A 27,695-nucleotide genomic window follows, 5' to 3' on the forward strand; every position below is an offset into this window, starting at 1 on the left:
CAGCTGTCGCTCCGCTCGATGTTGTACTTTCACTACCTGCAGTTCCAGTACCAGTTGTGGCACCACTAGAGGTTGTGCCTCCGCTGCCAGTGCTTCCCGTTCCTGCAGAGCCCGCCGTACCACCACTGGGTGTCGTGCCACCTGTCGAAAAGGAGTCAACTTCCGTGATTAAGCTCAAAATTTGCCTTACAAATTGATTTTAAATTAGATTTACGTGTTGAAATATTAGTTTTTATTCATATATATTTCAAATCGTATTAACTTTATTTTGATTGTTTTATTTAGCCTACTTCAAGAAGGAAAGGACGTTTACATTGCGCAGATGCGAACTCTTTTCGTATAAAATTCGTGGCTGCTATCCGAGATGATTTGTCTCTAATTTTTTGCCAACATTCGGATTTCGGCGAAGTGTGATGAAAAGCATTTTGCTAATGGGAATACAATACATGCAACTTACCGCTTGGAGCTCCTTGTGACACAGCAGTGCCTTCACTTCCAGTACCAGCAGTTCCCGATGTGCCACCACTTGGTGTGGAGCCTCCTGAAAAAAAATGCATTCTTTGAGGATGACGTGTAAGCATTTATATATGAGAAAAAATTGGGCTACAGAAGCAAATTACACAATATCTTAAATCTGGTTCTTGTATTACTTTTAACTTTATTTTTCTTGCCTCTGATAAAAAAAATACTGAATTAATTATTAAATGAGATTATGAATGTTTAATTTTAATAAGATTCCGTTGGCGGTCTGAATATATGCGACGATATCTTTATCTAGATAAAAAGAAAAATGATCGAAAAATATCATAAGAAATTCAGTTACGCAGTTTTTTGAAATAATTCATTGTTTTTATGCTCTCGAGTTTCGTATAACTAATGTTTAACCTGAAATATCCTTTAAAAGGTGAAATTTAATTGATGAGTTGATTTTATGCTCGAATCTATGAGAAATATCTCTAGATCAGTTTCATAATTGTTGGATTATCTATTCTGGTCAAATAGTATTTAAGTTTATTTGAAAATTTTGAGATTTTTATCTGAAAAACTGAGAGAGACAGAATAGACAGAACAGCTATCACAATAAATATAAAGATCCTTATTTGACGTTTCGAATTATTTTTCCATTGAAAAAATTGTTTTCGGCATTTCTCCGTTAACTACGAATATTAATATGTCATTCTAGTTTTAGGGAAAATGGCGATTTCCCAAAGATAGTATTAAAATATATTCCATATCAGATTCGATCTTTTTTAATTTGGGAATCTCGAGATAACAAAAGAATTCCCTTGTTTCGGAGTTGATGATTCTTGCGGAAAACTTCAATGTTAAGTGTATATATCCTCTTCTAACTAAATAAAGCACATTTTTTCCATTTAATAAGACAAAAAAGCATGAATTTAAATTTCGCAATGAATTTCATACTATGAGCAGGATTTTTTTTTCTAATAAGTGTGAAATTTGTATTTCTACCATTTCGACCATTTCAACCCCACACTGAATGTATCTAAAATTATGTCTTCAGAAAGGGATGATTTATCTTCATTTTTTTCATTTCGTTTGGCTTCCCTTTATCGCCTCAATGGAAAGAGTTCTCTGATGCTTTGCTTTTATGAATGAGCAAAAAATCATTAAAACACTATGATATATCATTGATGGCAAGAGTTTTATGCCCCCATTTAAAAGGTACAATTTTTATAAGTATCTGAGAATTCTGTCAATAAAATGCATCGCATTATGTCTTATTGTTTTATAAACAAAACTTCCAATAAATACAATAAACAGATAATATTTCATCTTAAAATAATGAGTGACTTCAAAGAATTTACTTCTTACTCGTGTCGGAATTTTATTTCTAAAATCACTTCCTGGGGATTTCTTATATAACGAGTTAATTATAACAAAGGAAATGAAATAAATTTCTATAATTGTGAGTATCAAACATATTAACAGTCATTTAATAAACTGAAGATAAGATTTTCATTCAATCCATTACATAACCGTGCCAGTTGTTCCTCCACTACCTATGGTTCCAGTTCCTGTAGTTCCCGCCATTCCACCACTACTCTTTGTGCCAGTTACAGTGGATCCACCACTAGACATGATGCCTCCAGTGCCAGTAGTTCCTGTTCCTCCAGATCCCGATGTTCCACCTGTACCCATAGCTCCAGTTCCTGCAGTTCCATCACTCGACGTTGTTCCAGTTCCTGTCGAACCAGCTGTCGCTCCGCTCGATGTTGTACCTTCACTACCTGCAGTTCCAGTACCAGTTGTGGCACCACTAGCGGTTGTGCCTCCGCTGCCAGTGCTTCCCGTTCCTGCAGAGCCCGCCGTACCACCTGTCAGAAAAGGAGTCAACTTCCGTGAATAAGCTCAAAATTTACCTTACGAATTAATTTTAAATTAGATTTTCTTAATGAAATATTAATTTTTATTCAAATGGTTTTCAAATAGTATGAACCTTCTTTTGATTGTTGTATTTAGCGTGCTGCAAGAAGGGAAGTAGGCTTACATTGCGCAGATGCGAACTCATTTCGTATAAAACTCCTGGCTGAAATCTCAGATGATTTGTCTCTAACGTTCTGCTATCATTCGGAATTCGGTGAGAGTATCATGAAAACCATTTTTCCAAGGGGAACACAGTATATCCAACTTACCACTTGGAGCTCCTTGTGACATAGCAGTGCCTTCACTTCCAGTACCAGCAGTTCCCGATGTGCCATCACTTGGTGTGGAGCCTTCTTAAAAAAATGCATTCTTTGACGTTGATGTGTAAACATTTATATTTGAGGAAAAATGGGGCTTTAGAAACAAATTACTCAATACATGAATTCGGTTTCTTCCATTACTTTTGAATTTGATTTTTCTTACCTCTGGTAGAGAAATACTAAATTAAATATTAAATGTGTTTATGACGGTTTGATTTTAAAAACATTCCGGTCGCGGTCGAAACATGTGCGACAACGTCTTTCTCTAGATATAAAGAAAAATGATCGAAAAATATCAAAAATATCATTTATGCAGTTTGATGAAATAATTCTTTGTTTATAATCTCTCGAGTTTTGTATAACTAATGTTTAACCCGAAACATCCTTCAAATGGTGAAATTTAATTTATGAGTTGATTTTATGCCCGAATCTATGAGAAATATTTCTAGATCTCTTTCATTAATTTTGGATTATATGTTATGGAGAAATAATATTTAAGTTAATTTGAAAATTTTGAGATTTTATATCTGAAAAACTGAGAGAGACAGAATAAAAAAGAACAGACGAAACACTAAATATCAAGATCCTTATTCGACATTTCGAATTATTTTTCCATTGATTTTTTTTTTTTTTTTCATTTCTCTGTTAAAAAAGAATATTAATATGTCATTCTAGTTTTGGGGAAAATGCAATTTTCCAAAGATAAAATTAAAATATATTCCCCATCAGATGCGATCTTTTTTACTTTGGTAATCTCGAGATAACAGACAAAAAAATTCCAATGGTTCGGAGATTGATGATTCCCGCGGCAAACTTCAATGTTAGGTATATGTATCCTCCGCTGACCAAATAGAACTCATGTTTTACCATTTAATAACGCAAAAATGCATGCATTTGGACTTTTCAATGAATTTTATACCATCAGCATGATTTTTTTTTTGTAATAATTTTGAATTTTGTTTTTCTACCATTTCGATCATATCAGTCCCACACTGAATGTATCGGAAATTATGACTGCATAAAAGGATGATTTATCTTCATTTTTTTCATTTTGTTTAGCTTTACTTTATCGCCTCAACGGTTAGAGTTCTCTTATGTTTTGCTTTTATAAATGAACGAAAAATCAATAAAACGATATGTGATATTTCTTTGATGGTAAGATTTTTTACGCCCCCATTTTGAACGTACAGTTTTTATAAGAACCGGAGAATTATGTCAATAAAATGCATTGCATTATGCCTATTATTTAATAAAAAAAATTCAATAAATTCACTAAACAGATAATATTTCATACTAAAAAATAAGTTACTGCAATGAATTTACTTCGTACTTTTGTCGTAATTACTAAAATCACTTCCTCAAAATTTCTTATGTAACGAGTTAATTATAACAAAGGAAATGAAATAAATAACTATAATTATGAGTATCAAACTTTTTATCAGTCATTTAATAAACTAAAGATAAGATTTTCACTCAATCCATTACATACCCATGTCAGTTGTTTACATTGTTTTACACTGTTTTACGTTTACATTGAGCATTTGATGCGAACTGATTCCGTATAAAATTCTTGGCATAAATTTTAGGTGATTTGTCTCTAATGTTCTGCCAGCATTCGAAATTCGGCGAAATGTGATGAAAAGCATTTTGCTAATGGGAACACAATATATCCAACTTACCACTTGAAGCTCTTTGTGACACAGCAGTGGCTGCACTTCCAGTACCAGCAGTTCCCGATGTGCCACCACTTGGTGTGGAGCCTCCTGATAAAATATGAAATGAACTCTTTGAAAATATAATGTAAATTATTTGTATTTGAGACAAAAATGCGGTTTTACAACTATATTACCAAATATCATGCTCCAATTAAAATTTTTTTTTGTCTCGGAACCAGTTAGAAAATTATATATTAAACGAGTTCATGCGGGTATAATGTTAACAACATCCGAATCGAAGTCCAAACATGTACAAATATCATTATTTAGAAAAAGTGAAAAAAAAATCGAAAAAAAAATCACCAGAAATTCAGTTATGCAGTATGATCAAATTACTCTATAGTCCAGGTTTATATAACTGATGTCTATCCTGTCATATCCTTTAGAAAGTAAAATATTTTTTCATGTGGTTTATGAGAAGTACTTCAAAATCTGTAATGCATGATGTTTATATTTTCCTTAATAAAGTATTCATATAAATACAGTAAATAGATAATATTTATTGCTTAAAATTACTTCGTACTCGTGCAATAAATCTTAGTTCCGAAACCACTTCCTGGTAATTTCTGATGTAACGAGTTAATTTTAACAAAGGAATTGAGTTAAATTTCTATAATTGTGAGTATCAAACTTTTTATCAGTCATTTAATAAATTGAAGATAATATTTTCATTCAATCTATTACATACCCGTGCCAGTTGTTCCTCCACTATCTGTGGTTCCAGTTCCTGTAGATCCCGCCGTTCCACCACTACTCGTAGTTCCAGTTCCTGTAGATCCCGCCGTTCCACTACTACTCGTAGTTCCAGTTCCAGTGGATCCACCACTAGACGTGGTGCCTCCAGTTCCAGTACTTCCTGTTCCTCCAGATCCCGATGTTCCACCTGTACCCGTGGTTCCAGTTCCTGCAGTTCCACCACTCGATGTTATTCCAGTACCTGTCGAACCGGCTGTCGCTCCGCTCGATGTTGTACCTGCACTACCTGCAGTTCCAGTACCAGTTGTGGCACCACTAGAGGTTGTGCCTCCGCTGCCAGTGCTTCCCATTCCCGCCATTCCACCACTGGGTGTCGTGCCACCTGTCGGAAAAGGAGTCAACTTCCGTGATTAAGCTCAAAATTTGTCATTCGAATTGATTTTAAGTTAGATTTACTTATTTAAATATTAGTTTTTATTCATATGGATTTCAAATCGTATTAACTCTCTTTGGTTGTTGCATTTAGCCTATTTTAATACGGAAAGTACGTTTTTATTGTGCATTTATGCGAAATCATTTCTTACAAAATTAATGGCTGAAATCTCAGATGATTGGACTCGAATGGTCTGCCATCATTCGGAATTCGGTGAGAGTAATATAAAAACCATTTTACTAGTGGGAACACAATGTATCCAACTTACCACTTGGAGCTCCTTGTGACACAGTAGTGCCTGCACTTCCAGTACCAGCAGTTCCCGATGTGCCACCACTTGATGTGGAGCCTCCTGATAAAATATAAAATGAACTCTTTGTAAATAATATGTAAATTATTTATATATGAGAAAAAATGAGGCTTTTGAACCATATAACGAATTACCTTGCTTTACTTTTGATTACAATTTTTAATATGCCTCGGAATGAGTTAGAATATTTAATATTAAACGTTTTCATGCAGGTATAATTTTAACAACATTCGGATCGAAGTCCAAAAGTGTTGGAACTTATCCTCATTATTTAGAAAAATAGAAAAATAATCTGAAAAAAAATCAGAAATTCAGTTATGCAGTTTGATAAATGTACTAGAAACTCGAGGTTTCTATAACTGATGTCTATACTGAGATTTCCCTTAGAAGATAATTTTTGTTCCTGGGATTTATGCGTAGTACTTCAAAATCTGTAGTGCATGATGTCTATTTTTTATTAAAATATTATTCTAATAAATACAGTAAAAAGATAATATTTCTTCCTAAAAAGGAATTACTGCATTGAACTGTAATTCCTACTCGTACAGTTAACTTTATTTCTGAAACCACTTCCTAGTAATTTCATATGTAAGGACTTAACTTTAGCAAAAGAAGTGAGAGAAATTTCTATAATTGTGAGTATCATACTTTTTATCAATCATTTAGTAAGCTGAAGATATGATTTTCATTCAATCCATTACATACCCGTGCCCGATGTTCCTGCACTACCTGTGTTTCCTGTGCCCGTAGATCCCGCCGTTGTTCCTGTACTCGTTGTTCCAGTTCCAGTGGATCCACCACTAGATATGGTGCCGCCAGTGCCACTAGTTCCTGTTCCTCCAGATCCCGATGTTCCATCTGTACCCGTGGTTCCAGTTCCTGCAGTTCCATCACTCGACGTTGTTCCAGTTCCTGTCAAACCGGCTGTCACACCGGTAGATGTTGTACCTTCACTACCTGCAGTTCCTGTACCAGTTGTGGCACCACTAGAGGTTGTGCCTCCGCTGCCATTGCTTCCCGTTCCCGCCGAGCCCGCCGTTCCACCACTGGGTGTCGTGCCACCTGTCGGAAAATGAGTCAAGTTTCGTGAATAAGCTCAAAGCCTTTCGAATTGATTTTAAATAAGATTTACTTCATGAAATTTTCATTTTTGTTCATATGGATTTTAAGAAAACTCGGCATTTTGCTGGAACTACCTGTGATTCCAGTTCCTGTAAATCCTGACGTTGCTGCACTCGTTGTCGTACCTGCACTACCAGTATTTCCAGTACTAATAACACTACTAGAAGTTGTGGCTGGACTCCCAATAGATCCTGTTCCTGACGATGCTGCAGTTCCTCCACTTGGTGTCGTGGTGTCTGTAACATGAAACTCTTGTAAATAAGTAATCTCATGACATTTTTCATATTAATTTTGATACAATTTGATACAACATATTTTACAATACTCTTTGTAGATTTTTTTTTCTTAAGTGTTAGGTGGTTTTCTTGGCCACGTTTCTGTGAATAATTTCCTGTTTTACTGTTAAGTGAGATGGGAGATGGAGATACTGGAGTATTTTCATTCTTTAAAACGTTTTAGATGTCATTGTGGAAATGGACTTAAACAGAATCTCTGGAAACATCTCTAATGGGGCGAAATATTCTGAAATAGCAGTGAAGAAAACCAACTGACCTTTCGGAGCTCCTTTTGACACACGAGATCCCGTACTTCCGGTATCAACAGTTCGTTTTTTCCCGCCTCTTCCTCTCCTTCTTCCTAATCAAGCCGGAAATGCATATTTTTAATGAAATATAAAAATAATTTATTTTTGGAATATTAAACACGATGTCAGACTGAAATTCTGATAAAACGCAATTTTATGACTTATACGCTTTGACTGATAAACATGATATGTTAGTTGAGTAAATATATTTACATACTATTTGATTTTCGTCCCCTGTCACTGAATATCTATCGTAAAGAAATCATTTAAAATTGTAGAACAATTCTTTCAGAGTAAAACTTTTTTTTTTTCTTTTTGCATCGCTAATTCTGTTTGAGGAAAGTTTTTTGAAGATATTTTTTAATGATCCTTTTTTTATGACGGAGTTTAATATTTGAAGAAATAATACAAATGTCGACTGAAAGTTTTGTTGATACTGTTGATTCGTTTTTATACGCCTTTCAATGAAACTGCAAAATTTTTAAAATTTCATATTAATTTAAAATTTATTCCAAATTTAATTATGTTATCTTAAATTTCATAATTTGTTTCATGGATCTTTTTCAAACTAATGACTTCTTTATTTAAATTCTTTTATCTAAAGATAGAAGACAGTTGTTGAAACTATTTTATTTAAGATTTGGCATCTTTTAAATTCATTTTAACTCTATCTTTCAGGATCGTTATTTTATTCAGAAATAATTATATGAATATTCATACATGCAAGAAAGAAGTACAGATAAAATAATCATTTTTAATTATTCTCAAAATCAAATTCTAGTTTCTTCATAAACCCAAAATTTCAATACTGTTACATTAACATCATGATATTTTATGGCATACATAATATCGAAGAACCTCTTGGAGGTATCGTTCAATATCTTGTGTTCAAAAAATTCATATTGTTTGTTAAAATTTATGAAACTATTTTTTTTATGAAAATGGGATCAGTATATTGAAGATATATCAAATTTAAAAGCTAATAAAAAAGCCGAAAATTTTAATAGCTCAAATATGAATCACTATGCCATAAAGTGTTACATTCTAGGCAGGCGTTCTTCCCATCACACAAGATGCCACAGGCTGAAAAGATATTGTTGAGGAAAATCGTTCGGTGGGTGTTTGGTAAGAGAAGAGGAACATATTGGATAATGGAAGAAGACAGTTCGCAAAATGAATGTTATGAAAACATGGACAAATAGGTGACAAAAATTCAGCCGAGATGTAAGCAAAGAACGATAGGTAGAAATACTAACACAAGCAAATGGTAATCTGCTAAATAATTAGTAATGATGTAGTTCAACGAAAAGAACTAGAAACTTCGCTCTAAGGTTAATCCTTCAAAAAATAGATTCATAATGCTTGTGTGAACGTCTCCACTTCGAGTATAGTCTCCCGACAGACCAAGACATCACATGGAATTCCCAAGAAGAATCTTCGGATTACGATCACAGTTCCTAAAGCTAGGGTTATGCATTTTTAGAATCATGATTTCTATTGCCAAATGTTCAACAAGTTTGTCGCCAAGAATGAAAATCATTGAATCGTTCTATTAGCATTCTTTAGAAATATTCTCAAATCTATCATGTTTAGAATACTGCTAACATTGCAGGGAAGTAGTATAATATCATATTGAGTCAAAATGTTTTAATAACTTTAAAGTTGAAACATCTTCGTTTGTTCGAAAGTATTAGATAGATATCGTAGATATCAGTATATCTATCTGATAGAAATATCAGTAGATATCAGTATATCAACATGTGGGTTATAGGGCCTTTCTGAAATCATGAGTGTCAGAAATTTAATAGTGACAGCTACGTAATTACTGCTGATGGAGCATTGGTGTTGGCTTCGAATACTTATAACTCCTTCATGTTGTCTGCACTATTTCGTGCACCTTTTTTCCTGTAAAATACTAAAATACATAATAATAAATACAGTGTTTATTTCTATTGATGATCCTACATATCTCAGTAAGCATTTCTTTGAAACACAAAACTTGAAAATGTTCTTCGAACACATTGGTCGCCCCCTGTGGATGATTTTTACTTTCTCGTAGACGAAATATACAGGGGGAAAGTATGTAACCGTTAGAAAAAGTCGATTTTGATATTTTTATGGATCTTCATGTTTCACATCTTCTTGAATCGGAAAAAAATACTTATTTTGAATTATCCCTATTTGTCAGCATTATTCAAAAATTATATGAATTGTAACAATGAAATTTGGCATATGAATTTTAGACCAGATCTGTAGATTTGTATCAAGTTCCTAACGAAATCAAAGGAAATCCCTCTATCGGACTGTTTCAGTACAAATGGACAGACACTATTATTACAGAACGTGAAAGCCACATACAAATGCTATAATAAATTACTGGCAATGTAGCCCAGAAATGTGGTTATAATACTGTTTAATAATTCACATATTTTTTCACATGTCAAGGTATTATTTCTTCAGTAGGGGTGTTTGCCTCATATAAGAATTATTAATAAAAATTATTCAATATATATATAGGAATAAAAAGAATGAATAGAAAATTTTTAATGAGAAAAAAAAATAGAATACTGAAAGATATTCTATGAAAACAAAATATCTAACAGAGCGAAAAAATTGTATGCCTGTTAAAAATTGGGAAGTAGAATTTGTCAAGTTAAAACAGTAAAATCAAATCAACTAACCATCCAATTTTTGCAACATAAACCATTCGACAATGAGTAAAAAAAAAGAAATATTATTCTACTTCTATAAAATCGTGATTTGTTTTTCACTTCTCTCTCCCTATATATATCTAAAACAGAGAAGCATCATTAAAGAAGTAACATATTATTAGAAATTAATATGATATTTGTTTAGTTAATTTTAATATGTTTTCTGTGATGCAAATCTGATTGTTACATCTTAATATATTGGGTTGGCAACTAAGTAATTGCGGATTTCACTCATAGATGGCTTCAGTTGAATTTTTAAGCTTGCAGACGTAGTACAAATGTAAAACACATTTTGTTATTTGATAGTTGGCAATTCAGCTGTCAATCAGTAAAAAAAGTTTTTTGATCGGGTGCGTAGTTTTCGTTTGGCGTTCGTTGAAAAATGGAAAATCAAAAGGGACATTTTCGTCATATTTTGCTTTTTTATTTCCGCAAAGGGAAAAACGCATTGCAAGCTCATAAAAAGTTATGTGCTGTTTATGGTGACGAAGCCTTAAAAGAACGGCAGTGTCAAAATTGGTTTGCCAAATTTCTTTCTGGTGATTTTTCACTCAAAGATAAAAACCGCTCTGGTCGTCCAGTTGAAGTGGATGACGACCTAATCAAAGCAATAATCGATTCGGATCGTCACAGTACAATACGAGAGATTGCAGAGAAGCTTCATGTATTACATACATGCATTGAAAATCACTTAAAACAACTTGGCTATGTTGAAAAACTCGATACATGGGTTCCTCACGAACTGAAAGAAACGCATTTAACGCAACTCATTAACAGCTGCGATTTGCTAAAGAAACGTAATGAAAATGATCCATTTTTAAAACGACTGATAACTGGCGATGAAAAATGGGTTGTATGCAACAATATCAAGCGGAAAGGATCGTGGAGCAGGCCAGGTGAACCAACTCAAACAACATCAAAAGCTGATATTCATCAAAAGAAGGTTTTGTTATCAGTTTGGTGGGATTACAAAGGAATTGTCTACTTTGAACTCTTACCACCCAACCGAACGATCAATTCTGATGTCTACATTAAACAACTAACGAAATTAAACAATGCAGTTGAAGAAAAGCGGCCCGAATTGACAAATCGAAAAGGAGTTGTATTCCATCATGACAATGCAAGGCCACACACATCTTTGGTCACTCGGCAAAAATTATTGGAGATTGGTTGGAATGTTTTGCCACATCCACCATATAGTCCTGACCTTGCACCATCTGCTTACTTTTTGTTTCGATCTTTACAAAACTCCTTGAATGGTAAAAATTTCAATAATGATGATGATGTCAAATCGTACCTTTTTCAGTTTTTTGCTAATAAAAACCAGAAGTTTTATGAACGTGGGATTATGATGCTGTCTGAAAGATGGCAAAAGATCATTGATCAAAATGGGCAATATATTACAGAATAAAGTTATTTAGTTACATGAAAAAATTATCTTTGATTTTCTAAAAAAAATCCGCCATTACTTAGTTGCCAACCCAATATATGAAAGTCACTCTCACTACATATATATGTTCCACATCTCCTAAATAATTAGGCGATTTCAATTAGATTTTGCACCTTTTTTTATGATAAAAGAATGAATATTGTCATTTTTTTAAAACATAAAAGGTTAATAAAATATTCAATTAATTAGAAATTAGTCAAAATTTAGCTTTTGCAGTAGTTTTGGTGGAAATAATATTACAAGAAATATTTTTAGATTTTCTTGAGTTTCAATTTTTTTTTATTTCTGTGATATAAGTTTTATTTTAGCACAATATTTCTTTGAATTGGTTTTAGCTATTTAAAAAAAAATTAAACGCATTAAAATTGTCAAGTTTGAACTACTCTATCACTATTTTATAAATTTCTAATTTTAATATAAATCTATAGAATTTTCATTTGTTTCAAAATAGACATTTATGGATGCAAAGTATGAAGAAGGATTTAGGCATCTTAAAGAATGAATAACTGACCGTACCTGTCCTTATCAGGACTAAGTGGGAAAGTCATTATCATTGAACTACCAGAAAGAGCCCTTGCGAAGACTGATCAGTATGAAGGGATGAAGACGTGCCAGTAACAGTTACAAGGAAACAGAAGAGAGTGGAAAATAGATCTCTCTCTTTCTTTTTCTTCTCTCCCATGGTAATAATTTTTTGTATGAGAGTATGTATGAATGTAGAGCGAAAGGATGAACGAATGAGTTATACCATATCAGTAAATATTAATTCTCTTACAGATAGAAAGAAAACAAAGTTACTAATATTATCTAGGGCTTAAAGTAATATTTTAACAAGATCCAAATAAAGCAACTATCCAGTCTAGTAGTTGTAGGATCACAGAGTCCAAGTGCTCCTTCCGAAACTTCCATCACTGGCGCAAAGTAGAGATTTAACATTATCCAAAAGCAGGCATAAGTCAATCGCACAACCGGAGGCAAGAAAAGTAAAGCTCTTGCGAGCAAGTAAAACTAATGATGACAACAGATGCTTCAAGTTACGAAAATGTAAAGAAATTTTTGCCTTTGTTCTAGCAAAAATTTCAAAAAAAGTTAAAGAAAAAAAAAAAGTGTGCACCATCATGAAATATATAAAAAAAATGCTTTAATGATACTAATTTATTTAATACTTTCTTTAGAGTTTATTATTTAATTATTAATTTATTTTCAGGTAAATTTAACTCAAATAATTTTGAAACAAACATATATATAGACGCATTTCTTTGTAGGGTAACATTAAGACTTTGAACTTATCTACCACTATCTTTTAAAATTAGTCTTTTATTTTGATAGATATGCCTCGTAGAAGATTTTTGTATTATAATATTTCTACAAAAGAGTGTTTCTCTTTAAAACATTAACATGAAAGGAATTTTATCCCGAGCAAATCCAGATATATCAACTAATATATAAATAAACGTTAGGTGGATTTCCGAAAAAATAAATAAAAAAGATTGACTTTATATTTCCTACTTTTAAGTATAAATCTAGATATTTATATTTTATACAAACCGAAAACAAAATTTGGATTTTTAATTCGATTTTTGTATTCAACATTTCAGATTTTCCCAATAAAAATGACGTATTTTAGAATATTTGACAATTAAATACGATAGATGTTAGAAGTGTTAACGATTATTAAGAATGGTATTAATCTATTTATGAAGAGTAAATTTTTCTTCTCTTAAAGAATATTTAATCACATGAATGAGATAATAAATATGTTTTTTAATGTTGTAATGTTTTTAATGTTGTAATATCATATAAATTTATCATGTTTCAGAAAAAAATCGTTTAGATTTCTGTTGTACCAATTATACTGGCAATCTTCCAAAATAAATCAATTCTATATTTCTTTTCATTCCATTGCTATATTTTATTTTCTTTACGTTTTTTTAATTCTTTTTTTATAAAGAATCCTTAGCGTGAATTGAAGGTCAAAGAATTAATTTTTTGCCTGACTAAGCGCTATTTGAAGCATCAGCAGCAAATAAAAATAAATCTCTTAGATGAATCATATCTACGACTTATCTGCATATCATTCGTGAATTGACTGACGAATTTATTATATCTGCTATTTATTTGAAGCATCAATGAAAATTCTTAAGCGGAAATTATCAAAGGTATCATTTATAAAAGAGGAGATATTTTATAAAAGTTTAATGTTATGAAATCTTTTAAATATCATGATAGATATTAGGATATATAGTGTATCTCAGGTAAGAATATTTTTTCAACATTTTTATAATTGTTAAAATAAAAATTTAATTTTCCTCGAAGAATAGATTTTTTTGAATGTAGGTTCTTAATTCTTTAATGCTTTTCATGATACGACGTCGGGAATATTTCGTCAATCTTCACTGATCATGGCCCTTTTATATTCCAAATCAATATCATTCTCAAACTCGATGCGGGTGCAAGTGATATGTGGTGAAATTTTCATTTCTCCTATAATTTCCTTACGATTGAGGATTGAAAATAAATCATGCAAATTAGTGACTTGTTAAAGGGACGAATTTGCTTTTTTGATAATACAATACACTCCCAAGTATGGCCTAATGTGGCGGAAGGGCAGACCGGATAACAAAAGCCAAAAAGGATAGACCAGAAGATAAAGTTTTATAGCAACACTCACTGCTTTTTTATGCGTGTAATATACGGGTAGTGATTCCACATTTTTTTTTTAAAAAAAAAGCTCTAGGTTTCTTAGATTTTTCAATTAACGTCAACCTAAGGTTATGGTTGCTGGTTGCATTGCTGCAAGCCAAAATGGTAACTCCTTCCTTGCTCTTTTTGTATCTTGGTGGACCTGCTTGTTTTTTCGATGCAAGTGTTTTTACAGAGAACGATAAGACAGTTTTAAACATGTCTTATCGCAGTTGTAAAACTTCTCCCCAGATATTTCCTTTTTTTTCTATAAACTTGAAAATATGGTCTTTGAATATAGGTACAGTCTTTTTATCAGCAGACTATGCTTCCCCAATTACAGTAATTTTGCGAATGCCGAATCGTTTTTTCCATCTATCTAACCATCCATCACTGGCTGTAAACTCTGAATTTTGTGCTTCTATTTGTTGCTTAAATTCCAAGTTTTTTCTTGCATTATTGGCACAGTTACACCTTTTCCTCTTATGTGTTCATACCGCAAAAATAAAGTTTTCTTAACTTCTTTATGTTTACCTTTCAAAATGGTTTTTCTTTCTTTTATTCCTCTTCCAATAGCTTGGGCAACACACCATTTTTAGTTTCTGCTCGACTTTGTTTCCATTCTCCCACTATATTTGTCCTAACTCCGAAGCTACATTTTTTGCTGTTATGTTTGTATATATTTTGAAAAAAAAAACCAATGCATGCTTTTTTTCCTTACTTTGAAACAGCTTAAATACTCTTCGATCAAAGTTTAATAACTTCAAGAAAAAGAAATAAAAATAATGATGCTGATATTGATCGAAGATGATAATAATGATGTTGATATATTATCGACATCATTATGTAAAAACTACTAAATCTTTTGAGTGTATTTTGTTATGGTCATGAAAAATAGAGTGGGAGTGTGTTCGCGTTAGTTTAATTTTTAAAATTAACCAAATTATTTTTATACTTGTATTTTTTCTTGACAATACATCTAAGAGCTAAAATCTTCTTAACTATGAGTGTTAAAAGTTTCTTTTTCAAAAAAATGTTTAAATTCTACCGGTAAGACTTAATATTTTGTTGTCCAAATATACTGCTTGTCGCCGACTTTTATAGTCATCAATCAATTTGCTGAACACATGCCGATGATCTTGCGAAGACATAATATAGGCTCCTACTCAGATTTTGATTCACATTTTGAAATATTTATCATATGTATAATAGGTTTTGTAATAATTATATGCATAATAGTTTTTTGTATAACTTTATATTCATTATTTTATTTTAATAAATAATTTTGCTAATTTTATATATTAATATATAAATGATGAAATGGATATTTTATATTAAATATAAAATTATGTTTAGATATAAAATTTTATAATTTTTAAATGAACCTCGATCTTTCGGAGCTTTGTTATTATGGTGTTGTTTTAATCTTATATCTACTGCATTACTGAGAGTATATTGTATCAAAAAAGACGATCATTGCTTTAACGCAACTATGTTAAAAAAATAGATTATATATACTTACCAGAATATCTAACTAATTTTTTTAAAATTAATAATTATAACTGAGGTATTCGAAAAGGCTTTAAATAAGACCCAAATCGTTAAGTAACAGATCTATCCTATTGACTCCTCGACAAATGATTTTTTTTTAATTTCGTAACTTTGGCGTGACTTCCTCATTAATCTTAACTGGGGCATATATTGTTATTTTCATTCCTATACTAATATAAAAGGCATTTGGGATATTGAAGCATTATTTTTGTATTTTGAATGACAATACTTTCACTTAATTGGAGATATAAAATTAAAAAAAATTTAATTAATTCGATGATCATGTCAGATATGTAATTGCATACAAAGGGCTTATGAAAAGCAGATGACATTTTCTCGATAAAATAATGGAAAATAATCAAATTATAAATTTTTGAGTTTTGTCGTAGAACTTTATTACCGGTATTCAGTAGGAAGATGAGCAATTGAAAACAATAACTTCTTCAAACATATTTGAATCGCACATGATCGATTATTACTTTCGAGAATAAAAATTTCAAGCCTATTAAATAATATATTTTAAACTTCGTAACAAACCAGTTTGTATTTTATTTTCATAATATTCGTTAAATTAATATTATTTATTTTGCAATATTTTCTGAATTATCGAAAACGATAGTCATTATATGGTTGCTTCAATTTACGATACTTCATTGTTTTGTTTGAGGATTAAGGTGAAAATATTAACTAATTTAATAAGGAAACTGATTTACCTTCCAACTTTTCAAGATGAATTTTTTCAATTTAGGCTTGATTATTCTTTATAATAAACGTTACACTGAGTAATATTATAGTGGAAAGAATTATCTTTACATCTTTAATATTTTATTTTCAGAAGTAACATGAGCTTCTTTTCTTTACAGAAATGTTTATTTTATCTTTAATTTTGATGAGAAAAAAAATGGAAGCATTACAGCACATTTTTAATCACCCTAATTATCCAAAAAAATGAGATTTTATGTGATTTTTTTTTATTTATTTATTTTTTGCTCTGTAAAATGTATTACAATTTTTTTTTGCACATCTTATTATTTTTACGTGTGCAACAATGTATAAAATGTGATAACTCACATCAATAGATAATGAAAATTGAGACAATCTCATTGTAAAATCTGGCTCTTTTTGTGCCATTTTTGTAACTTCTTATTAGTGAAATTTATCTTTTTTAGTACAGTTGTTTTGGGGGCATCTTTTGTTACAATTTCATCAAATTCATCATTTGTTATTTTTTATTTGTTCGTTGATTCCCCATCTTTCCTTTATGATAAACATTCATTAACAATTCCTGTTGAAATACAATTTTTCTGTCTTGCTTTCGAATGAATTAAGTATTCGCAACTTCTGTCGGCCTATGTGACCTATGAACAAAACTTTAGCTTTGGATAAATTAAGTGTAAACAGTTTTCAATGTGTTTTTGCGGAATCGCATTCCATAAACCAGTATTCATTTTGGGCATACTATTACATAACTAGTTTGAGTTAAATGGTTCCGAATGTGATCTTAATTTAATTTATATAAAACTGAATCTCCCTATGTGTGTTTGAATTTATAAAATTAATTACACTTGAATGGATTGAAACGGAATTTATCACATTTTACTTATCATTCCAAAAGGAATAACTCTAGAAACACGATGCTATTAAAATGTTTCTACTTTCCTCTGAAGGGGATAGAATGTTAATTATTATTTTTTCGCTATAACATCTGAACCGTACAAAAATAATTTTCCACCATCCTAAAATTGAAAAAGTTAGCTTTATTGCGATATCAATTTCATTATCATAATATTTTATTTTTTTAATCAAAATATTATTAAACTTATTTCACAGTTTCAGCACTCGCACGCTTTTTCTAAAGTTGAAGTTCGGCTACTTTCTTCCGAATTTTTACATTTGCTTATGTTACCTAATCTTTTTTGTAGATTAATTTGCAGATGAATTTGTTTCCTAATATTTTTTTTATTTGTGTTTAAATCCTTCATTTAAAAACGGTTGCATTTTTAAAATATCAGACCAATTTTTTCTCTCTCATATTTTAAAAATTCTAAAATTTTAATGGGATCAATTACAATATTTCGTTTTTTTTTTACTATTTTTTAGCTTGAGTTTTTTTTTTTTTAATACGATTTTAGATAAAACAATCATAGACGGAGCCGTGGATACAGCGATTAGTAATTGGTAATTTTGAATAAATTTTAAAAAATAGTTATCTATGTTCTAGAAATTAAAATTCTAGATTTTATTTTCATAGAAGTCTTTCTATACTAACTGTATCTAAAATACGTAGAAAAGGCTTTATGTGTTTATCTATGATAAACACATAATTAAATTTATTAAATTTTTAGGCCTACCCGGTTTCTTTCTTTTCCTATTTCTATCTATATTTGTGATGAAGTTAGAAAATGTGTTTGCACTGATGAGAACACGAAAAAAATCATGAAAATCATTTAAGAGTAATTATTTAGGCATTGTGAAAAGAAAAAAAATAACAGAATTTTTAACAAAATGAACTTTTATTGACAACATTTGTCATTATTCTTTTACTCGTGCACAATCAACCAAATAAAAAGTTTTAATATATATCCTTTTATTATTTTTATGCTGTGTAAATATGTACTAATTTTTATAACTATCATTAGTGAGAAGTATTTAATTTTTCCGTGAGATGAAAGAAAACAGTAATTAAACAAAATCGGCAGAAGGATCTCTGATAGTCAAAATAAAAATCTAAAACATCCTTTTCCATAAATAATTGCGTTTTTTTCTACGTTTTTTAAACAGTGTTTAATTGAGTGAAAACATCCCCCGCACGTAACTATGAAAATAAAATTTGACAATGCCATTCATTTAAAGTTTTGGTTCCATATATGGCATGAAACATTTTGTGGGCTTGCTGTGCTTTTCTTCCTTTGTCTAAGTAAATACAGTTTTTTTTTCTTTCTATTTTGTAGTCCATATCAATCAGAAACTGCACACTTAATCAAAATAAGACTTTTTCTGAACCTACTATGACGAAATAACTATATGGATTTGACTTGCAATATATAAAAAACAAAAGAAAAATTGCATCCACTTGTGCATCAAATTCTGAATTACCGACTCATTGGTTCAAAGAGTCAAGCTAATCAATGTCTTATCTCAAGCACCTCATACTTTTAATATCAGTTGATAGTTACATCTCAGTAACAGATTTTTACGTTTTATTAATGATTATATTCAGGGATTGACAAGTAAACCATTTATACTTCACGAAATCATTCAGTCTCATTTTTAAGACATACGGACTGGTGTTTGTAAATTGATTTAGTATGTATTAAAGGTTTCTCTAGTAAATAACAAAAATATCTTTTAGTATGAAAATAAATTATATTCAAAAGAATAAAAATAATGAGCAGCTTCTTACCAACCTGTTTTTCCTGTTGATGAAGATCTGGGACGGGAGCTTTGAGCAGGCGCAGCAGGTGGGCCATTGGATGATGCATTACCTAAAATAAATGCACTATATTTATCTCATATTAGTAATAACAACAAAAAAAGTATTGAGTTATATTTAATATATTTTATGTTGTGGCTAATTTATTCATTATCTGTTGCTTTTGCTGCAATTTCAATTTATTATAAATATTTCATTCCGTACATTTAGATTATTTCATACAATTTGTGGTGTTACTCAGTCGTTTAAAAATATCAGTGGAGTAAGTTAAACGATAACAGGGATTAATTTGATGGAGAATTTATTACGTATCGTAGAGAGAATATCGCAAGCCACCATGTAGTTACTTATGAATTGTGAGAACTTTTAATTTCCTAAAGTCCCATTAAAATTAATGATTTAAAAATTTCTGAATCTCATTTCTCAAGTTTGTTCCCAAATTATATTAAATGTTGTAAGCTCGTTTCTGTTGTATTCTTTCGTCTGTCATCTAGAGCATATGACCAATTACGGATATGATCACTTGAAGGATCCTAAGGAATCGCATCGCCATGCCATTACTCTATTCGCCTGTTATATCCGGAGGTTAAAACCCTTTAGTTTAAGCACTTCATGACACTTCCTCTGATGCGTTCAACTGAATATATCCTTTCTTGTATTCCGTGGCAGGCACTGTCTATTTGATACATCTTAAAGGAGTCGTTTGTACTCGTGATGAAGTCTAAAGTCATTTAAGATTTTTCATAATAGTATTATGAAAAATAATTCATCCGGTGGATGTACAGATAGGTCAGTAACGAATTACCCTGTAGCAAAGCAGAGTCGGAGCATATACAAGAACAGCCTTTGCTATAAACTACAGCACAAAACAGCAAATTTATATTAAACAATTACAACCACACATAGCTCGAATTTGCTAGGGATCTGAATTCCAAGGAAGTATTTTGTACAACTATTCATTTGAGCTCAATTCAACAGCCGACTACTTACCTGAAATCTATACACCCCTGCTTTTTATAGGTCCCGTGACATGGCATGGGATGTTCTAGAGCAAACAATGGAGCTAGATTCCTAAGGAATGTGAAGAAAAGATTCTCGAATATTCGGAATCCTTTATTTTTCTCGCGAAATCTCAAAATTTGTTGCATTGACTCGGCATCCTTTCAGTATTCCTTACCATACTTGTAAAATTATCTTTCTTATTAGAAAATTTAACTCACTGGGAAGCAATATTACAAATTTGTAATCATATCTTAAATAAATGGAAGATCAATTTTAGATTTAAATAATATTTTAGTGAAAACACAAATAATTAGAAAATACAAAGCGTTGGGTCGTAAAATCGTAAAAAGAGGAAGTTAAAATATTTATTTTGCTATTATTCTTTTAGAACAATAAATTCTCCCAATTTTGTACAATAGATTTAATTTCTAAATATTATGCGATTCATAAGTTGACCCGAAGTGCTTTTTTTTCCCTTTGAAGTTAAATTTCATGAAAAAAAAGCGTCTGACATTATATATGAGGCTTTGTAAGGCCATGATGACTGACTTTCCACTGAATATTTTTTTAACGCAAAATAGAATGGACTGTTTTTTTTTTTTTTTTTTTTTTTTTTTTGTTTTGACGAAATATATTTCACTATTTATAATTTTCATCCAAGTTTATTTTTTATTTAATTTTTTAAAAATATTGCACTGTTTATGTGGTTTTATTTTATATCCCACAAAGCTATTAAAAATATATTGGATTTTTTAAAGTACTTTTTATTTATTGAAAGGTAATAACTTCCGATTTCTTTAAATTCAAAAAAGCAGGTTCAATTCAAACCTGCTTTATGCTGCAAACAAAATAATGTTACATACATATAAAGACAAATATTCCTCTTTATATTAGAATTTTGTCATTTTTTTAAAGTTTAACAAGCCTTTTGAATTATAAGCAGGTCTTCAAAGTTATCGTCGTTAGCCAACGTTATCACTGTGCCTTTTCCCAAGTCCGTCTGGATAAAAGACATTAGTCGACTGTGTATCCGTTTTCTAGGCATTTCAGTTTTATATTTCTGTAATATGATAAAATATTTTAAGCTATACAAAGCTATTAAAAATATATTGGATTTTTTAAAGTACTTTTTATTTATTGAAAGGTAATAACTTCCGATTTCTTTAAATTCAAAAAAGCAGGTTCAATTCAAACCTGCTTTATGCTGCAAACAAAATAATGTTACATACATATAAAGACAAATATTCCTCTTTATATTAGAATTTTGTCATTTTTTTAAAGTTTAACAAGCCTTTTGAATTATAAGCAGGTCTTCAAAGTTATCGTCGTTAGCCAACGTTATCACTGTGCCTTTTCCCAAGTCCGTCTGGATAAAAGACATTAGTCGACTGTGTATCCGTTTTCTAGGCATTTCAGTTTTATATTTCTGTAATATGATAAAATATTTTATCTATATGAATTTGAAATGCAAATTATTTCAAAGTGTAAAATATTTTTTTTTCTCTGTCTGCTATATCTTTTGATAACTCAGATGTATATTCTTTGTAAGAACTTTGTCCAAATTAAAGAGCACAATGATATTCAATTTTTTTAAATAAATAAATAAAGCATAAAAAAATATTGAAAGAAAAATAAGAGCAGTTATACGTCTGCTTTATCTAATTCAAAATAAAACTTCATCTATTTAGAGAACAACTAGGAAGATTTGAAACTAATATTATTTTTCTAATATTTCTCAAATAGTTTTATTTTTAGTATCATAAAAAAACAGATTTTAAGATTGAAAAATGTATTCATTCGAAACTGATATCTCACTAAGATCAAATTAATTACGTTTAATGAAATTAACTACATTTTCCTTAAAGGTATAGTTCGTTCTAAACATGCCTGGGGTATACGAAAACATAATAGAATAATAAGAAATTTATTATTAAATATAATTTTTATTATTTTATTCGGAACTGGGAACTTCGTAGCATCGCAAGCATATAAAAAATTGTTGGATTTGAAAAACTAGAATGGAACAGAATAGCAAAAATATAAAGAGTTAGAAGCTAAAAAGTGTTAACAAACAATTTTAAAGAACTTAGAAAGAAGAAAAAAAATTTTAAAAGCACATTTTTATACCTGAATCAAAATGTAATAATAATAATAATAATAATAATTTTCATTCTTTAATCTGCAATTTATTATTTAATATTATAAATATTTTAGAATGTTGAAATCCTTTTTTTTTTCTTTCTCAAATTCCTTACCAGATGGTAGCTCGATAGCGGAATCAAAATTCAATTTAATTAATCGACTAATTGACAATTTAGTTCTGAAAAATATTAAAATGAAGATTAACGCCGATGAAACTTGGAAACATAGACATTCTTGAAACTCTAGTTCATGAAGAAATGAGTGAAAAGTCGATTATAAAATTCTATTCTTAAAAACGTTTCAACAAATCAAATTAAATTAAGTGGTTAACAAAGCTTACAAAAAATTTATAGATTTATTCGTGTTTTCTAATCTTTTGACCAGACAAGTAACAATAAAAGTAAAATATATACAGTTATAAATAATTGTTAATCTGATTTATCTTTACTGACAAATTTAAAAAAAAAAACCTTTACTCATCTATCAAAAAGGTATCAACAGAAATCACGAGATATTAAATAAAATAAAAACGGTGATAAGCAGTTCGTACAAGATTTTTATTGAAATAAAAAGTCGATAAAATCTTTTTTTTAACTAGAAACAAATGAAATAAATAAATTTTAATTATATCTAAAATTCTTAATAAAATAGCTTTTAATTTATTTTCTATCAATAATTATTTAAAAACAATATTTAAGTAATAAATCTCATATGAAATTCAACTGCTAAAATACTTGCAAGTATGTCAACGGTCAAGGGGAAGTATTTTCATCATAAATATCTAGTCTGATTGTTTTGATTGCTGCATAGCAACAACTTCCATCTCATCAGAAAGTTGATTCCTATCATACTCAATAAGTTACAAATATCGAATAAATAATAATATAAATTGATAGTTATATCAATTCATATTTATTTCAATCAATGAAAGAGCTATAAAGGTATTTAAATAATCTATACTACTATTATAAATGTGAAACTTTGGATGGATGTTTGTTAGTCAATCACGCCAGAACTGCGGAACAGAATTGGATCAAATTTAGCTGAGAGATAGATTATAGTCTGGAATAGGACATAGGCTACTATTTATTCCGTTTAATTGAGTGGTTAATTGTTTATTAATTAAAAACTAACTTTCCCGCCAAAAATAGAAAAATGAGTAAAGCTTGAGGTTTTTTTTCCCCCCCACGCCAATGAGATTAGGCTTAACATGATTTTGACTATTATTTCAATCAATTCTGTTTATTTTCTTAGTGTTTGATACATTTAAAATTAAGCTTTGTTAATTAATCGATCATTCGTATTCATTCTGAAGTATTTTTGAATTAAAAATAAAACAGAAGAAAGGAAATTAAAAATTTATAATCTATATTGCGTTACCCCAACTGGCGTAGAAAATTCATACATTTTTGTTGTCCCAATTAGCGTTGAAAAAACACGCATGCGCAGGAGTAACAAAAGATAAAACCATTGATGCCATAAATTAGAATCTATTTCCACGCGCACGAAGTCGCGGGGAAAAGCTAGTATTGATATAAAGAATACCTTTCTTTTGCTGATTACTTATCAAATTGTACTGGCACAACATTGATATATAATTTAAAAAGTAGCTACTTGTTTGCTGCACATCATTCTTGAAATATTTTGAAAACTTAGAAATATTTAAATACGACTTAGCCTCAAAGAAAAATTCAGATCCCCAGAAGACGGAAAAACGGAACATTTATTTCAGAACTCCCCTCCCGCCAAGCAAATGCCAAACATTTTTTTGCAATGGCTTTTCATATTGGAATAAATATACTTTCTAATCCAGAATACCAATGAAGGTCAAATAGAGTATCACTTACAAGCAACAAGATATCGCAATTTGAAAAATTTATCTAAAATCTAGTGACCATTATTTCTTCTCTAATGATATCACAAAAGGGATTTTTATTTCTTTTTCTTCAATCAATAAAAGAGAATAAAATTGGCAACTTCCCACACCCCCTTAACCCTTTAAAGGCCCATTTTTTTCTAGTCATATTATGTTAAAATATTTTTAGGCTTGAAATTAGAATAAGAAAAGGGATTCATTTAGTTTATTAGATAAATTTAATTTGATTAATTAATAAGTAAGTAACAAATCAAAACATATCATTTTGTCTGAGATAAAGAACTGAAGCATCTAAATTTCTGTCTTTCTAAAAAAAATTTGTCAGAACTTATGCCAACCTACAAAATTCCATACAAAGATTGATAAATTTGGCGGGAAGCTTACTTCCCATGGCCCTAAAAGGGATTAAAGAAAGGCGACGATGAAAAGAAAATTAACTAAGCAGTGACTATGTTAAAGGCGAAAATCTTTTCCAGTCACTTATTAAACATTTAGTAAGTCGTTTAGTGGAAACAATGCCTGCAGTCGAATCAATTAAAAAAAAAGTACCTTGCAGTTGCATATGTGCTAATAAGATACCTTAAAGATGATAAATAAAAACTTAAATGTACACATCTGCTAGCTAACAGCTATAAAACAACATCAATGATTGTAATGGAAACGCGTTATTCAAAAAACATCCAGAAGGCACATAAATATGGCATTACATCTAATAACATGGTATGGGAGTGTATTTATATCCGAAACGAAACAATTTATAAGACATCCATGCAATCATAACAACATAATTGCACATTTAATAAAGCAAATGATCACATATCTTTTAAATTGAGTAGTGTTGTCAAGCCTATATGTAACAAGTTGGAAGGTGCATAGTTTATTACGCAATTAATAGAAAATCGCAAATTTGACAAATTATATATATATATATATTCTTCGAATCCTGTGGACTAAATAATGTGTAACATTATTTTTGGTTGAAGACATAGACGAGACGTTATATTTTTAATTTCGTTTTATTCTCTCTCTTCTCTCCTGGGAGACAAACATGATTATTTGCAAAAACGCACGAACAAATGATCACTAGTCTTATATAACATCGGATTTCTGGACACTCGCCAAGAGAATACATATGTTGACCTTGAGAAGAGTAACGGAAGTATCACTTTTATTTGATACGTAGTGCTGATGGCGCATTATTTTTACAGAGGAATTAACTAAACCGAAAGTGGAATTGGATCACGAAATAAGAGAATATTTTAGAATGGGCTAAATTAAGATAAAATCTTGAACATTAATTTGGATTAAATTAAGAGTTTAAAATATCATTACATACATTATATATATATATATATATATATATATATATATATATATATATATAATTCATTTTGTGACCAATATAAATATATAGTTTGTTCTTTTTACAAAACATTAATTAAATGGTTCTAAAAACGCAAGAATATAATCATAATAATAAAAATCTGCAAATTAAAAATATAATGTAGACGTATTGATTTACGTTTGAAGTTTGGAAGAAAATAGTATTATAATTGATTCACGAGTGCATGATTTTCTTTGATAGGGTTTAAATGTTTAATTCAATAAATATATGTTAATGTATGCCACAAATGTTTAAATAAACATTTAAAAAATAGTATTTTTAAGTGCACTATTAGACAATAACAACACGAATGTGCTTAAATCATACATTAAATTTTATAGTTGGCGTTAAAATTTTGGAATTCAAATATGTTAAATTTCTACTGAGAAAACCAACCAAATATCAGATATTTCAGAAACTACCGCTCAAATAATAGAAAAAAAAATTTCGACCTTACTATAAAGAGAATAAATTATTTAAGATTGTTTCTCAAACCATAGACTATACGGCTTTTGAAAATAATGTTTTGGAAGAAATCTGGAATATACGTATTCTATTCCGATATTTCTGAACAGAAAATAACAGATGTTAACAAAAAAAATTCAAATATTAGTAAGCAAAAATTCCTGAAGAGGAAAAAGAAAATAATTAAATTTAGGAAAAAATTACATGCGTGTAATTTTCTTTTAAATTTTATACAACCATAAATAAAAGAAAAAAATATATACAAAGCAAAACGGTTGCTAGGATGCTAATTACCATATAAATACTAATAATTTGAGATACCTAAAAGGAAAATAAATACAAAGAACTGCTTAAAGGATTAAGAAAGAAAAAGGATAAATTTATCTATAATTATCGTTTAAAGCAACGTAGCAATAAATATGGGCAATATTCAAAAAGACTCAAGCCCATACAGCAGTTAATAAGTTTCAATATGATAATTCAATATTAATTATCACACTACATTTACGATCCATTTGCAGCAATACGTTTGACAAACGAAATAAATAATTATGTGCATTTTAAATAGTAAGTTTAGCTTCTTTTGTTACGAAAAATAAAGAAAAAATATATTTTCAATCCACTACATACCCGTGATAGATGTTCCATCACTACTCGTTGTTCCAGTTCCAGTGGATCCACCACTAGACATGGTGCCTCCAGTGCCAGTAGTTCCTGTTCCTCCAGATCCCGATGTTCCACCTGTACCCGTGGTTCCAGTTCCTGCAGTTCCACCACTCGATGTTGTTCCAGTACCTGTCGAACCGGCTGTCGCTCCGCTCGATGTTGTACCTTCACTACCTGCAGTTCCAGTACCAGTTGTGGCACCACTAGAGGTTGTGCCTCCGCTGCCAGTGCTTCCCGTTCCCGCCGTTCCACCACTGGGTGTCGTGCCACCTGTCGGAAAAGGAGTCAACTTCCGTGATTAAGCTCAAAATTTGCCTTACGAATTGATTTTAAATTAGATTTACTTATTGAAATATTAGTTTTTATTCATATGGGTTTCAAATCGTATTAACCTTCTTTTGATTGTTTTATTTAGCCTACTTCAAGAAAGAAAGTACGTTTACATTGCGCCGATGCAAACTCATTTCGCATAAAATTCGTGGCTGCAATCTCAGATGATGTGTCTCTAATGTTCTGCCAACATTCGGAATTCGGCGAAGTGTGATGAAAAGCATTTTGCTAATGAGAACACAATATATCCAACTTACCGCTTGGAGCTCCTTGTGACACAGCAGTGCCTGCACTTCCTGTACCAGCAGTTCCCGATGTGCCTCCACTTGGTGTGGAGCCCCCTGATAAAATATAAAATGAACTCTTTGAAAATATTATGTTAATTATTTATATTTGAGAAAAAATTGGGGCTTTAGATACAAATTACGAAATATCATGC

The 27,695-nt window shown here is 30.4% G+C and overlaps 1 protein-coding gene across 1 annotated transcript; it reads right to left on the minus strand.

Annotated features, from left to right (window-relative positions):
* Positions 1-428: 428 nt before the first annotated feature.
* LOC129971712 (putative per-hexamer repeat protein 5) lies at positions 429-27,693 on the minus strand. Its single transcript, XM_056085689.1, has 13 exons — positions 27,684-27,693; positions 27,514-27,597; positions 26,891-27,196; positions 19,366-19,443; positions 7,534-7,617; positions 7,056-7,217; positions 6,565-6,921; positions 5,818-5,901; positions 5,109-5,498; positions 4,385-4,468; positions 2,655-2,738; positions 2,022-2,336; positions 429-541 (listed from the first exon to the last, which is right to left on the minus strand). Exons 1-13 carry the CDS (start codon positions 27,691-27,693, stop codon positions 429-431), a joined length of 2,151 nt encoding a protein of 716 aa, XP_055941664.1.
* Between the last annotated feature and the right edge of the window lie 2 nt (positions 27,694-27,695).

This window comes from Argiope bruennichi, chromosome 6 (assembly GCF_947563725.1).
Source record: "Argiope bruennichi chromosome 6, qqArgBrue1.1, whole genome shotgun sequence".
Taxonomy (NCBI): domain Eukaryota; kingdom Metazoa; phylum Arthropoda; class Arachnida; order Araneae; family Araneidae; genus Argiope; species Argiope bruennichi.

Coding starts and splice junctions, on each gene's coding strand:
- LOC129971712 (XM_056085689.1), bottom strand. Junction 19,444..26,890: donor TGATGGAACATCTATCACGG/GTATGTAGTGGA, acceptor CATTTATTTTAG/GTAATGCATCATCCAATGGC. Junction 7,218..7,533: donor GTCAAAAGGAGCTCCGAAAG/GTCAGTTGGTTT, acceptor TTCATGTTACAG/ACACCACGACACCAAGTGGA.